The 16,010-nt window shown below is 42.6% G+C and overlaps 1 protein-coding gene across 1 annotated transcript in view; it reads left to right on the top strand.

Moving 5' to 3' along the window:
* PAFAH1B1 (platelet activating factor acetylhydrolase 1b regulatory subunit 1) overlaps positions 1-16,010 on the top strand; it is a 69,975-nt gene that overhangs the window by 49,891 nt on the left and 4,074 nt on the right. Inside the window, exons 6-10 of the mRNA XM_070932055.1 lie at positions 2,585-2,753; positions 5,455-5,557; positions 7,005-7,233; positions 13,218-13,319; positions 13,671-13,827. Coding sequence (XP_070788156.1) covers positions 2,585-2,753; positions 5,455-5,557; positions 7,005-7,233; positions 13,218-13,319; positions 13,671-13,827 — 760 coding nt within the window. The remainder of the gene's footprint in view (positions 1-2,584; positions 2,754-5,454; positions 5,558-7,004; positions 7,234-13,217; positions 13,320-13,670; positions 13,828-16,010) is intronic.

The raw sequence follows: 16,010 nt of genomic DNA on the forward strand, positions 1-16,010 counted from the left end.
TTCCAGAGTAAAGCTGTATGATTTTTTTTTTTGAAGAAATTACATAATGCATCCCTCCGAACCATTGAATTGTTAAGAGTGCTTTAAAAAAACAACTTTTGTTATGTCTTTGTGGCTTCAAGAGTTCTTACTAGTATAGCTCCTGAGACTGGAACATAAAAAAGCACAAGAGAAACTGGGTAAAAACATCATGACAGGAAACTGCCTCTTTTTTTGCTTCTTACGTGCGCTATAGAGATTCAACCATTTATATTTTTAGCTGACGGTGTTTCTCTGCTTTTGGAGGTGACGGGAATCTCATATGTTCCTGCAAAATGCACGTATGTGAATTGACATGCCAAAATGGAATAGCAGCACTAAACATTTATTCTCTCATATATGCATATATGTTTGCAAGTATTGCTTGCAAACAACGAGTTGCTTTTAATTCTTGGGGAATAAACCTAAATCTAACTTGAGAAGTTGTTAACCTTTTTAAGCATATCTTAGTGTCCCTCTTTTTTTCTACCAAAAAGAATCTTCTCCCTACTATTAAATTTCGAGGAACTGGTTGGAGTTTTGGGGGATGTCAGCATTGTCACCTGCGTATTAGATCCTTGTCCCTCCTGATAAATTTAAGACCCTGTGAGAAGTGACCAACTATTGGCTTCAGATGTTGGGTAATTCATCCTTGAGTTGGCTGCTTGGCTTACTAGGAAGCAGTGATCTACTGTCTCCTCAAGGAACCATCACTTGACCTAGCATTGGTGGAATTTCTTTTTATCTGTTTCCAGTCTTTCCTTTTGGGGGAAGATTATGGAGAATGTGGTACGCATTTTATGCAATAACTCCAAAGAACTCTGGAAGAAGAGAATTATCTAAGTCTGAATATATGATTTTTTTTTGGGGGGGGGGTGTCCAAGAGTGGTCCTGCTTGATTTTTCCGTAGCATTTGATACTATTGGTTATGACACGGGTGTCAAACTTGCCATGTCACGTTGATGTTACATGATGTATCACAATGTTTTTTTTTTCCCCCTTCGCGGAACTGGAATGGGCGTGGCCTGCATGTGACTCATCTGGCTGCGGTCCGCCAATTTGACACCCCTGGGTTATGGTGTCCTTCTGGATGGTCTCTGGATATTTCGGGGGATGGCTCTATTTTGTTGTGTTTCTCCTTCCTTTGGGCAAGTTTCTAATTGGTGTTATTCGGAGGGGGGAAAAATCCAGGGCTTTGCTCTTTGGAAAAGATCCAAGGCGTTTGTTTTGTGAGATCCCACAGAATTCGACACTCTCTCCATTTTTATTCAGCATCTGCCTGAAACCACTGGGTGAAGTTATCTGCTGGCATGGGATTTGGTTCCATCAGTATGCCAATCATACCCAGTTCTATATCTTGGTCCTTAGCCAAGTAAGCAATGCTGTAGAAGCCCTGTCCTAGTGTCTGGTTACGGCTGTGGATGAGAAGCTTGGGGTGAACTCTAGGAAGACTAGATAGCCTGAGTTTCAGGGACCTGCCAGTCACTGTTATTTTGCCATCTTCAGTTCTAGAAGGGATTTACATTGTCTGGGAAAGAACTGGTATGCAGTTGTGGTGGTTCTTCCCGACTTTTGTCTCCAGCTCTATGAGGAAAGGGCAGCCATGACAAGGAGGGCCTTTGCATACATTCATCTTCTGTACCAATCATATCCCTTTTTATTTATTTCTCACATTTATATTACTGCCTACTTAACTAGGAAGCCCTCTTGCAGTCCCTCATGCCTTAGTACCCACCTACCTATATGGACTGTTGCAACATGTTGTACTAGGGACTACCCTTGACCAAGCTACAAGTGGTTCAAAACGCAGCTATCTAAGTAGCTATAACTCTGTTGGGCGTTTATAAAGCCATAAATAATGGCTTTTTGACAGGCTTGGTATACAGTATAAGCAGTATGTTCCTGTTGCTGGTTCATTGCCAGTATGTTTGTTTAGTTGCCTTCCTTGAGGTGCGCCATTTGTTTTAATCTTAATTTTGTCCCTTTTGTTACTTTTATTTATTTACTTGATGATACTGTATTTAGAATCTTTTCATGATTGAGATGGCATACACATTGATTAACAAATGGTATTAAAATAATATTTTAAAAGGTTACTATAATCCTCGACTTCTGACAACAATTGAGTCCAAAATTTTTGTTGCTAAGCAAGACGGTTGTTAAGTGAGTTTTTCTCCATTTTACGGCCTTTGTTGCTACAGTTGTTCAGCGAATCGCTGAAAGTGTTAAGTTAGAAACACAGTTGTTAAGTGAATTTGGTTCCCTATTGACTTTGTGTGTCAGAAGGTCCCAAAAACAATCACATGACCCCAGGACACTGCAACCATCAAAAATATCAACCAGCTGCCGAGCATCCAGATGTTGATCATCTGACCATGGGGATGCTGCAACGGTCAGTAATGTGAAAAATGGTCATAAATTCCCTTTTTCAGTGTCATTGTAACTTTGAATGGTCACTAAACGAATGGTTGTAAGTCGAGGGCTACCTGTACTTTTGAAGCAAATGCGGGGAACAAAATAGTTTGTTGGAAATACATATTTACCAATTTCTTTGTCTAATTCCTAGGTATGGGATTATGAGACAGGTGATTTTGAACGCACCCTGAAAGGCCACACAGATTCTGTGCAGGATATTTCCTTCGACCATAGTGGCAAGCTACTGGCCTCTTGTTCTGCAGATATGACCATTAAGCTATGGGATTTCCAAGGCTTTGAGTGCATCAGAACCATGCATGGTAAGGCATTGTTTAAAAAAACCATTAGCCATAGTAAGATGAAATTAAAAAACTAGGTTATACCTCTTCTCTCTTCTGATGACGTTGTGAACAAGAAGACATCACATTCAAGATATTCGTCCCAAGGCTTAGTTCTTATATACAGCTTGATACCCATGCATTGGAGCGTTTTGTGCAGCAGGTAGGAGAACTCATATCCTTAAAAGCTTTTCCACGCAGTAGTATCTCCTTCACGTGAATGAAGTGGTGGGATTCAAATAATTTAACAACCGGTTCTCTGACCTAATGACCGGCTGGGTGGGCATGGCCAGGGGTGTGACAGACAGCACTCGGCCTCCTGCATTTCCCTGGGAGCAAAAATGGGCCGTGGGGGGGGCACCTCACCCCCCTGTTTTGGTCCTAGTAGGTCTTCCTGCAGCCTCCTGGGAGCAAAAACGGGTTGCGGGGGGGCCCACGCCGCGCCCCGCTTTGGGCCTAGTAGGCCTCCCTGCAGCCTCCTGGGAGCCAAAATGGGGCGCATGGAGACTCCTGGAAGGGGCGGGGGTAGGGGTGGGGCCAGCCAGCAATTTAACAACCGGTTTGCCCGAACCAGCTGAATCCCATCACTGCATGAACGCCATAGTTTTGTCCTAATCTCCATTCTAGTATATTAGCAGGTTGTTTTCTAGGGTGAACCACAACATGGGGAGACATGACTCACAGCCCTGGAAGTGCTGTGATCCAGTTCACACATATGTTAACCATTTTTGTCTTTAATCTGCTATGTTGCCCGATGTATTTCGTTTCTTACTACTGGCTGCTTACAATTTAACTTTGCTGTACTCTACTAGTATTAAAATGTTACAGGTTTCGTGCAATATAATACGTTGAGTGGGCGCAAAAGGCTTACTGTTTGTTTACTATATGATGCCATTGCAACTCAGTCACCACGGGAAGCCTCCATTTTGGTTCATTTTTGCTATTGTGATGTATTCAAAAGCAAAGAAATTGTTTCTCTCTTCAATCCTTTGAATCAAAAACTTGCCTGTTCTCCATTTCAGAACAGAGGCATTCAGAGATTTTTTTTTTTTTTTTTGCTTCCTGACTGTGTCTTTAAAGAGCCCCAGTAGGCAGAACATGTTTCTGAAAACAAGTTTATGGCTTCTGGAAGAAGTTGAGTAGCTGTGTTTCTAGCCTAGAGGCAGAAAATGTTTGTTACTTTTCAAAAAGAGCAGCTAAAAATGGTGGCTCATATCTACAAACTTCCTCTCTGGGGATTAATGAGTGAAAACTGAAGACTGTTACCCTCCAAGTGTTGTGATTTTAACCCAATTCCTGCCAGCCTTAGTCAGCATGAGCAACTGCTAAGATTTCTCTCTTCTATGCACTAATGATATTACCTAGCCCAGTGATGGCTAACCTTTTGGCTGTCATGTGCCAAAAGTGGAGATCATGCGGGGGGTTCGCGCATGCATGTGCCCATACCCATAATTCAATGTGCCCCACCCTCCGCACATGCGCATGTGACCCCCCATGCTACCCCCACTTTTGGCACGTGATGGCCCGGTGGGCCCGGTAGGCCTGTTTTCTGCCCTCCCCAGGCTCCAGAGTCTTTCTTGGAGCCTGGGGAAGGCAAAAATGGCCTTCCCTCCCCCACCCGGGAGGCCCTCCAGAGGCTGGAAACAGCCCATTTCCTGACTTCAGCTGGGCCCAGAAGGCCCGAAAATTAGCTGGCCGGTGCGCATATGCGCGCTGGAGCTGAGTAGGGCAACACTTGTGTGACCACAGATACAGCTCCGCATGCCACCTGTGGCACCCGTGCCATAGGTTCGCCATCACGGACCTAGCCTGATAATTAAATGTCTTCAGGGGAAACACCCCCCCCCCCAAGCTTAGAAAATGCCAATAACTTTTAGCGTCATGCATAATTTTTTGTATTTCAGTAATCTTCCTTCCCACATTAAAAGTCTGCAGTGCTGTGTCCTTTTTGGGGTTGCCAGCCCGTGATTATTCAGCTTCCCTCTTTCAGCCTCCCTTTCAGTTCTGCAGTGACCTTTTCTGAATGTGACAATCAATTTTTGCTATTAAAAAAAAAATACAACCATCTTCCCCGGCACCCATTCAGATGACGTAGCTTTGATTACAGAGTCAAAGAATAGATGGTCTTGAGGACTGGGGGGAAAAAAACAAGGGTTTTTTTTAATAGGTTGCCTGAAATCAAGGATGCCATTTCTCCTTTTTTTTAAAAATTTCTATAGCAATCTTTCTTTGATTTAAAATACTTGGGGATTCTGGCACAAAGCCACTCCCTTGCTATTTCCAGATTCTTTCAATATCTGCAAGGTTACAGCCGCAAGGGATGTGGCTCCTTGCTCAGAGTAGGTGAAAATGTGTATTCTTGAGGTTTAATTAGCATACCACAATTATTCCTCAGAAGCTGTGCAACAAATCATTCTATATAATAGCCAGGCAATTGCAAAATATGTGTTTTTTTTTTCAGCATCCCATCTTGTTTGACTCTTGAGGATTACCATATGGCAGCATTCTGACTGAGATTGATGGCAGTTATAAACTGGCACATCTGGAGGGCACCCAGTTTGGCACTTGGGTGCCATACAGAATTGTGTGAAGGGGTGAATTTAATAACAGTATTCACATACATTGCGATAAAGTCACGAGGGAACATAATGTGTGCTTTCTTTTTTTTCCCCCCCCCCTCTAGGACATGATCATAATGTTTCTTCAGTAGCCATCATGCCCAATGGGGATTATATAGTATCTGCTTCGAGGGATAAAACCATCAAAATGTGGGAAATTCAAACAGGGTAAGAGCTTGCAGATACATTTATATGAAGGTGAAACTATGCATCTTTAGACATGCCTTTTTGGAAATGAGATGAACGTTATAGAGGAACCATGGGCTTGGTAGTGGAAAAACGGCATTTCATAAAGAAAAACTCAGATTGAATTCTTAGCGTCTCTTAAGTTAACAGGATCAAGAGGCAGGCAATTGGGAAGACCAGTCTGATGCAGAACCAACAAAGCTGTTCATCAGAGGAAAATTCGGAGTTTTCTTTGGTTGCTCAATTAGTAGATGATGACCATCAACACATGACTGACCTGTGGTGGGTTAGGCCACAACACAACCAAGTCTATTTAAAATATGTGCCAACCTGTTCATGGCTTTCCTGGTTCTCCTGGAATATCAGAAGGCAAATACAAACTTTGCCAATACAAACTTCCATATTGATTGTGTGATACCACACACAGGGTCTCTGTTTGTTCCTGGAGACAACATAGTGTACACTCACCTTTAGTCACACCCTTTCCAATGTTTCATAACATGGATTCCTGTTGTATTATTTCCCCTTAAGCAGAAGGTTATTTACTAGGAAGAGACCAGTATCCGTAGCCAGTGTGGCTATTATATTTTAGCACAGAGATGAACAAGTGAGAAATAAAGACAAGTTGTCTCTATGAATGTATGGAATGTATGCTGTATGGTGACATTCCCCTCCCCCTTTTTTTTTAAAGCCACTGTGATACTGAAATTCTGTTCATGGCTGAAAAACGTATTGATTTAATGTAATGTCTGAAAACCTTGTACTTTGTAAATCGGAGGGAAAAAACATCCAGTGTAATGGAGAGTGTTCGTGTTAATTCAGCTTAACGTTGAAATCACTTGGCTTTGTACTTCATCCTGCTGTCTCAATTTTAAAATATGGCCCTTGGCATTCCGCACAACAACCAGGTGTTGGCTTCAACCTGCGTTGCTAGGTTACTCAACACCGATTTAATAACTTTGTATTTGTCTTATGTAAGCCTAGTTTCTTTTCATTTGTCTCATATGCTGTAGCCCAGGAACAGGGGAAGTGTGATACATACATTTCTTTAGACATGCAAGGAAAGTGATCTCAGTTTTCCCGCCTTTCTTCAGTGTCGGGTTTTGGATACTTTCTGTAGGATTGGTCTGATATTGGTGGCTATCTGGAAAACCTCTGACACCATTTTATGTCCCTACTCAGATCTTTATTTCTTGCAACTTCTCTCCCCATCCCCATTGCCTTGGTGCCTGCTTATTCAAAATTCCCGTAATCTTCCCAACCCAGTTTAATAACAATAATTTCTAAACTTAAGTTGGCAAGACTACAGGTTAGCTCTTGAAAAAAAATCCTGCAGTCACCTGAATTGTTCTCAGACCATCCGTTTTATTGGTTCCATTTTCTGTAGCAATCTTGTATTGATGAGACATGTTTTCTTTCCTGTGAACAGCTACTGTGTGAAGACTTTCACGGGGCATCGAGAATGGGTCCGCATGGTACGGCCTAACCAGGATGGCACGCTGATTGCCAGCTGTTCTAATGACCAGACGGTGCGTGTCTGGGTGGTAGCAACAAAGGAGTGCAAAGCTGAACTTAGAGAACATGAGCATGTAGTAGAGTGTATTTCCTGGGCTCCCGAGAGCTCTTATTCCACCGTATTGGAAGCTACAGGATCTGAGGTAAGGGATTCCACTTAGAGAAACATCCATACTGGTTTGGCAAACTTTTCCACTTGAGAATTTGACGTGCTTTGGATTTTATTCCAAGGGAAATCTTCTTTATCTTCTCTATATGACTATGACCTATTACTTGCTGTTTATATGTACACCGTGAGCTTATCCACCAGAGACAAATTCCTTGTGTGTCCAATCACACTTGGCCAATAAAGTAATTTCTGTTCTGTTCTGTTCTGTTCTGTTCTGTTCTGTTCTGTTCTGTTCTGTTCTGATATGGTTATGTTATGTTATGTTATGTTATGTTATGTTATGTTATGTTATGTTATGTTATGTTATGTTATGTTATGTTATGTTATGTTATGTTATGTTATATGGTAAAGGTTTTCCATTGCAAGCAGGATTGTGTGATATCAAATTGTCTGAATACATTTTTGTGAATCATACAGGTAGTCCTTGACTTAAGACCTTAACTGGGACTGGAATTCCTCTTATACATTGGTACAGTCATAGAATGAGTGATTATATGACCAGACCTGATTTTACTACCACTGTTACCGTGGCCATTAAACAAATCATGTGGTCATTAAGTGAATTGCATACCAGTTAAATGAATCCAGCTTTCCAAATTGACTTTGCTTTGTTGGAAGCCAGCTGGGAAGGTTGCAGTTCATGATCACATGACCTCAAGATGCTGCAACTGTCGTAAATGTAAGCCGGTTGCCAAGCAACCAAATTGCAATCACAAGAGTGTTGACAGTTGTAACTTTGAGGACGAATCAGGAATCACTTTTTCTAGACTGTTGTAACGTTAAACCTTCGTTAAGCAAATGGTCATAAATTGAGGACTACCTGTACTATGATGCATTAGAATATAATTGTATAATCTCATTGAGGAATTGTGGAAGCTGTAGGTCTAAAACATTTAGAGCAGGGATGGGGAAATATTATCCATTTATGACTTGTGGACTTTAACTCCCAGAATTCCTGAGCCAGCCATGCTGGGAATTGAAGTCCATAAGTCATAAAGGGGCTATAGTTCCCCACCTCTGATTTAAGGGAATAAATAGCATCAAACTGGGGAAAACTGGGCACAATCCTGCTACTTTGGGAGATTGCTATTGCTTTAAGGTAAGTGATGGAATTTTTTTCATTTTCATTATTTTCTTCTGTAGAAAAAAATGGGGTGGTATCAATGTTTATTCAAAATCATTTGTAATTCCCTACTTTCAACCATAGCCCATGGTTAACAAAATAGGCACAAGACCCCCAGAAAAAAACAAACAAACAAACAAACAAACAAACAAACAAACAAACAAACAAACTTGTCACCACCTATAAAAGCTATATGAATTATCCCATAATCTGTCTGTCTCCTTTCTTGGACTCAACAATTAAGATTATAAAGATAGTAAATGACTAAATTCAAATATAGAACAGTGACAGTTGGTCATTTGGGCAGCAGAGGGATTGTTAACACTATCTGTCCTTTGGTTTTTAGCTTAGCATTTCAGTGAAGTATAAATAAAATGGAATGGAATGCCTCTAAGGAGATTCTGAGTAGGCCCTCTGGCTATAGCATACTAAGGGCCTTGAGTACGAGGCTCAGAATCATAAAATAAATGACCTACACTCCCCATGTCGCACAAGATCTACGGCAGAAGCTCTTCATTTTGCTTTCCAGTCCCTTGGAAGTCAGTGCAAGGGAGCCATTGCTGCTTCCAAGTGAATAAACCACATTATGGTAGCCCCAGCCTCGCACTTAATAGGGCATGAAGGCAAAGAGCTTGGTAGGAGAAGGACCAAAAGGGTGGGGTTTTATTTGTTTGTTTGTTTGATTTCAACAGCCGCCCATCTCAGGCAGCTGACTCTTGTGGATATGGTTAAAGTGGGTAAATGTAGCAATAGCTGGTCACATTAGTAAATTTTGGGTTAATTGCTGCTTGGCCTGGGAATCTGACTACACTCCTAGGGAACCATAACTGCATTGCAGTGCATTTTCTACAGCAGATGTAAGCAGTGGGTGAAGTTCATTTTTGTAATGCATCTCTCACCATCCTAACCCATCCTACAGTACCATCACCATCTTTCCTTCTTTCCTTCCTTCCTTCCTTCCTTCCTTCCTTCCTTCCTTCCTTCCTTCCTTCCTTCCTTCCTTCCTTCCTTCCTTCCTTCCTTCCTTCCTTCCTTTTCCTCTGGGGGCAAGCCACGCAGAGGAGGCTTCTGGGTTCAATTCCTATCCATGCCAGCTCCTCTGCGAAAATTCGTTTACTTAAATGAGTGTGGAGATTCTCAATCATCCAGGTCATTTTTGTCCCAAAGGTGCTTTTCCAAAACACCAAACTGAAGAAGCTTCTTGGATGAGAGGCAAAATGTTTTGAAGGAGAAAAACCAAGGAGAAAAGCACTTTTGGGTCATTTAATGAGCCGAGGTGGCGCAGTGGTTAGAGTGCAGTACTGCAGCTACTTCAGCTGACTGCTAGTTCAGCAGATCAGCAGATCAAATCTCACCGGCTCAAGGTTGACTCAGCCCTCCATCCTTCCGAGGTGGGTAAAATGAGGACCCAGATTGTTGGGGGCAATATGCTATTTAGTATACTGTCTTTGGTGTAAGCTGCCCAGAGTCCTTGGAGAGTGGGCAGCATAGAAATATGAATAATAAAATAAAATAATAAAATAAATAATAATAAAATAAATATTAGATTTTCCTTTGTTTAAAAATTTAGAATGGCAGCATAAAAGGATTAACCAGCAGTTTGCCTTTATTGTGATCAGGATTGAAACTTTTTCAATCTCTAAAAAAGGATATCCATGCATTCCTATTGTGGTCATTTCTCTCAGCTGACCTTATTTATTTTCCCAAGGCCTGTGCTGGCTCAATTCTGGAATGATAACCAACAGCCTCCAGGGCTGAAGAAAATGTTAGATTCCCAATATCTGTTTACTAAGACCTTATTCCAGCTTTGCTTTTAAGGGGGCCCAACAGTCACGAGGGGGGGTGGGGAGAGAACTTAATGTTATAGCAAAGCTCATATTTTGGCTGAATATAAATCAGCCTTCCCCAGGGTGGATCCTCTAATTTGAGACTCTCCTTTGAAAAAATTCCCAGTTAGCATTGCAAACATTTCTGCAGGGAACCCAACTTGTGGAAGGTTGATTTTAAAAAGTAGCCTTCTGTCTGAAGTTCTGTTTTTATCTCTGACATTTAAGAATAAATCATATGGTAAGGTGCCCCAGGCACGCTCCAGCATGCCAACGATAATGACCTGGTTGCTACTTAAGTGTCTTTAATGTTTCATGTCCTATTTATTCTGGATTTCTACATGTTCTACATGTTATCTTAAAGAAGCTTCTTAATCGGTTATTGTGAACCTCTAAATCAGGGGTGTCAAACTCAAGGCCCACGGGATGGATTCGGCCTGCAGGGTGCTTAAATCTGGCTCACAGGACTGGCCTGGAAACAGTGAAGAACCGGCCTATGGTGCCTCTGCCAGCGAAAATGGGCTCCCGAGCTCTGTTTCTGGCTGCTACAGCCGCTTGCAACCCTCGGCCAGTGAAAACGGAGCTCGGGCGGGCCGCGCCACAAGGAAGAGGGTTGCAGGAGGCCGTTGCAGACAGAAACGGAGCTCGGGAGCTTGTTTTCGCTGGCAGAGTGCTTGGGCCACCACAGGTGCTCCTGACACGAGTGACGTCGAGCTGGTCACGCCCACCCTGGCCCCCCGAGGTTAAACACAACCCTGATGCGGCCCTCAATGAAATCGAGTTTGACACCCCTGTTCTAAATGAAATGGATCCTTGAGGATAGAAAAGGAGGCAAATTCAGGAGGCCTTACCATTGATGAATGGAAGATGATACAAATGATACCTTCACCCTTATGTCTGAGCAGAGGAACCGCTCCATTCTGGTGCTGGAGTTGTTTCAGATGTAATCGATCGAAAGCATATTATTTTTAGATCAGCTGAAAAGAAATCCCCAAGTAGTTACCCTAAAATTGACCACAACTCTTCAAGTTGGATGTTAAAAAGCTGAAGGGAGAAAGATATATTTGAAGAGAAATGGAAAATCCTCTCAACATCATGCTGTCAGATATTTTGCGTGTTGTGGATCTAACCCACCTGAGGACACCAGAGTCAAGGATTATATCATACTTGATGAGAAAACATGGAGTGAATTACTACATTCTGTTTATTTTTGGGACTCTTGAGTTATTCAAGTCAGGTTCTTCCACTAACTGGAAGGCAAAACCCCCAAATACAGCAATTCTTACACTGGCAAATTATAATATCTAGTGTGGCTGTGAGACATCTTCAAACCATCTTCCTCTCAGTTCTAGAATCATTTTCCTTAGCAGGTCTTCTCTGTTAATGAAAACAACCCCCAATCAATAAAGACAGAGTTATCAGTTCATTAAGTAAAAAAAAAAAGGGGGGGGGGACTCTCCACAGAAGTTTACAATGGAGCCATATTTTGTTAAATTGGACAGATTTGCTGGGTTGGTTTTTTTCCCCCCGAATTGATGATTTGTGTTCATTGGCTGAACCTTAAGTAGCTCTGTTGTTTTTTATTTTATTTCTCTGCCTCTGTTCCTCCCAGAGGAGCCTTGAGCAGTTTGCAGGCGAATAATAAGAAAGTCCTACATGCAACCATCATGAAAAAAACAACAATGAACATAGCAAAGATAAAAAAAGAACAAAATTCCATTCAATAAAACAGAAAAGCAAAATAAATAACAGGCAATTATTCGGTCCAGGCATTCTATATCTTGAGCACTGAAGCTTGATATAGATTCTCCTTACCATGGAGGGCAACTCTCCTTCTAGTGACAGATTAAAGTCAAGGAAAGCACCCAGTTATGCATGTCTTCCTTTGGAAGAAGCGATAGAGCACACTTCTGTCTATCCCTGGGTCTGAAACTTTCTGATCTCTGGTTTAGAAAGGTGCAAGATTCATTAGAAAAGAGATTGACTTGAATCTCATGGTGGTGACACAATCTCCAGACAGTCACTTCCAGTGGTTGTGGATAGACAACTCAAGCGAAATCTCCCATTAGAAACTCTCTGAGGAGGGTCCTGCACATAGGAATAAAACTTCCATGAACCAAACCTATATTTCCTAACTCTCTGAGCTGTTGTAGTAAAGTTTCATGGTCAGCGGTGCCAAAAATTGCTGAGGTAAAATCTCAAGAAAATTAAGACTGTAGGTTGTGTGCAGGCACCTGCTTTCTCTCTTGTTCTCTCTCTCTTGTTCCCTCTCTTGTTTTCTCTCTCTCTCTCTCTCTCTCTCCCTCTCCCTCTCCCTCTCCCTCTTGTTCTCTCTCTCTCTCTCTCCCTCTTGTTCTCTCTCTCTCTCTCTCTCTCTCTCTCTCTCTCTCTCTCTCTCTCTCTCTCTCTCCCTTTATTGTTCCCTCTTTCTCTCGTTCCTTCTCTCTCTTGCTCTCACTCTCTTGTTCCCCCTCTCCCTCCCTCCCTCTCTCTCTCTCAGACACACACACACATATTTTTGTGTCACTTCAAGGTAATCAGTTTACGGTTTATGTAATAATACATTCAGACAAGCAAAAGGCATATTTACATCTGCTGAGGCCAGTCCAATCAAACCCAACCATCTCTGCTGGATCCCGGCAGCCATGATGGGCAAGGATGTAGAACATACGAAGTTAGCCTGGCCTTTTGCCCCTTTTCTGTGATTGCAATAATTGAATAAATGCTATCAATTCTCACCAAAGAACGTCCTTATGCTTTCAACATAAGCTGCAATGACATCTAATTTAGGACACATTAGAGCAATGTTGACTTACCCAAAGGTTTGTGTGCATATCTGTTGGGAGACAGTTTGCTATTCCTGCATTCAGGTTGTATTCATTCTGGATATCTCAAAAGGGAAAATATTTCGAGCTTCACATAAGTCTCCACATTGTTTACTTACTTCTTCATACAGAATTATCTTAATTTTTACAGATTATTTCTCTCTTTTTTTTCCTACCCCTGTAGACTAAGAAGAGTGGTAAGCCTGGGCCTTTCCTGCTTTCTGGATCTAGAGACAAGACCATTAAGATGTGGGACATTAGTACTGGCATGTGCCTTATGACCCTTGTAAGTTCCCTGAATATCCTTTTCTCTGTTCATCTGCTTTGCAACTCTGCCTAGTTGCTACATGAGGGAATAGATTTGTGCTTCTTACGGGGTGAGCTCAGGCGTTCTCTGAGGAATCCAACTGCACACATCAGAATAAATAGAATTGGGAGAGCTTGAAGGAAGAACAGAAAAACAGGTTACCATTTCCACCCAAGAAACTCAACATGCTGTTAATTCTAGCCTAGAGCCAATTTGGGGGCAAGGAGCAACATGGTTTGAACTCTGGAATCAGATTTGTGTTCTTCCTATCCAGATATCCCATCTGTGATCTGCATGTGACTTTGGGCTTTTTCTATTTTCACTTAAAAGGTGGGCCATGATAACTGGGTACGTGGTGTCCTGTTCCACTCTGGTGGTAAATTTATTTTGAGCTGTGCCGATGACAAGACCTTGCGTGTCTGGGACTACAAGAACAAAAGATGCATGAAGACTCTTAACGCGCATGAACATTTTGTTACCTCGTTGGGTATGTATATGCATTAAGTGTGCTGGTAGCGTGTGCCACTAGCCTTCCTCCGTGACTGGGAGCTGGGCTTGTACATTGAACCCATCACATCTCAACCAAATAACAGTCATTTGATTGACTCATGGCAAATGCATCAACAAATAGCCCATCAAGTCAACTTGCCTCCCTCAATACAGGTAGTCCTCGACTTACAACAGTTCATTTAGTGACCGTTCAAAGTTACAACGGCACTGAAAAAAGTGACTTAGGGTCGTTTTTTTTACAGTCACGTGATCAAAATTCATCTGCCGGGCGACCGACTCATACTTATAACGGTTGCAATGTCGCAGGGTCACGTAATTCCCCCTTTTGTGACCTTCTGATAAGTAAAGTCAATGAGGAAGCCAGGTTCACTTAACAGGCATTGATACTAACTTAACAACTGTGGCGAGAAAGGCCGTAAAAAAGGGCAACATTCACTTAACCAGTGTTTTTACTTAATGACAGAAATGTTGGGCTGAATTGTGGTTGTAAGTCGAGGACTACCTGTAATCTGTCGCTGGTGCAAGGAAATTCCAGTTATTTCTTTAATCATCTCCATACCTATTAAACACAGGTTCCCACCCTCCCTCCTTTTTGCTTATCTTGACAGTCATTTTACCTCAGCTCATTCTGCATGCTCATAGAGGGAGTTGCTCTTGCTGATCATCACCTCAGGAGAACAGCCTTTATTTTTTCCCCCTAGTTGTTGTTGTTCCATCGCTAAATTGTGTCCAACTTGGCGAGCCCATGGGCCATAGCATGCCAGGCTCCCCTGTCCTACGCTGTCTTCCTCGAGTCTGCCCAGATCTGTGCCCACTGCGTTGAGTGACGCTGTCTAACCATCTCATCCTCCACTGTCCCCTTCTCCTTTTGCCTTCCATCTTTCTCAGCATCAAGAACTTTTTCAGTGAGTCCTCTCTTCTCATTTGGTGGCCAAAGGGTTTGAGCTTCATTTTTTTTCCCCTGGATCAATTGATGCCCCAACACTGGAGGTTTCTTAGAAGAGATTGGACAAGCATTTGTCTGAAATGGTACAGCGCAGGGGTGCCACGCTCAAGGCCCGGGGACCGGATGTGGCCCATGGAATGCTTAGATTTGGCCTGCGGGGCTGCCCAGGAAACAGCGAAGGATCGGCTTGCAGTGCCTTTGCCAGTGAAAACGTGCAGTCCTCCTGAACTCTGTTTTCGCTGGTAGAGGGTTGCAGGAGGCCGTCGCAGCTGAAAACAGAGCTCAGGAGCCCATTTGGCTGGAAGAGCGCTTGGGCTACCACAGGCGCTCCCGACATCAGTGATGTTGAGCTGGCCACGCCCACCCCGGCCCACCAAGGTCAAACACAACCCTGATGCGGCCCTCAATGAAATTGAGTTTGACACCCCTGGTATAGGGTCTCCTGCTTGAACAGGGGGTTGGACTAGAAGACCTCCGAGGTCCCTTGCAACCCTTGTTACTCTGCAATCTGGTACTTGCTCTGCCCATAGCATTCTTGGAATACCGTACATAGGGCAGACTGGTGTTTCATCTCCAGAAGTCTTAAGGCTGGAAGAGTAAGTTCCTGGGAGGAAGCATTTCTTTATCTGTTGCTTCAGAAAAGGAATGCTAACTGTTGGGAACCATGATAGGAAGAAAGAAACTTGCATTAGCATCAGCCTTGTGTGTCTCATGTGCCATTTGTTTGATTTGTAGCATTTGATACATAAGTTGGCAGTAGCATCTGCAATCCAAAGAACCTTACAATAAATATGAATTGCTTAGGGTCCACCACAGAGCTTGTATCTCAAATTTCAAATCTTTATTGTCAGTGCACAACATATGTCCAATGAGATTGGTTGACCTTCCTCAGTGCACCCCAACACAATACGACTCACAGTGAAGACAGAAAATCCCTAACCCAATAAATCATATTAACAAAACACCCAGTCCTATTGCACCAGTGTGAACATGTTACACATTGCACAGGTCCTGCAGTCCATCATACTACGTAGTTATGATGTTATTTCTCATTCAGGAGTCTGACAGCCCACGGATAAAAACTGTTCTTCAGCCTGTATGCGGCTGGCTATACTTGTAAGAGCTGATCAAAACTTAAAACAGAAGATGCCTGCATTCTCACTTGTTCTTGTTTAACTAAATTTGAACGGAGCGTCTAAACATTACTTTATTGG

Source organism: Pituophis catenifer, unplaced genomic scaffold (assembly GCF_029215685.1).
Source record: "Pituophis catenifer annectens isolate HBS135680 unplaced genomic scaffold, rPitCat1.0.hap2 SCAF_1, whole genome shotgun sequence".
Lineage (NCBI taxonomy): Eukaryota > Metazoa > Chordata > Lepidosauria > Squamata > Colubridae > Pituophis > Pituophis catenifer.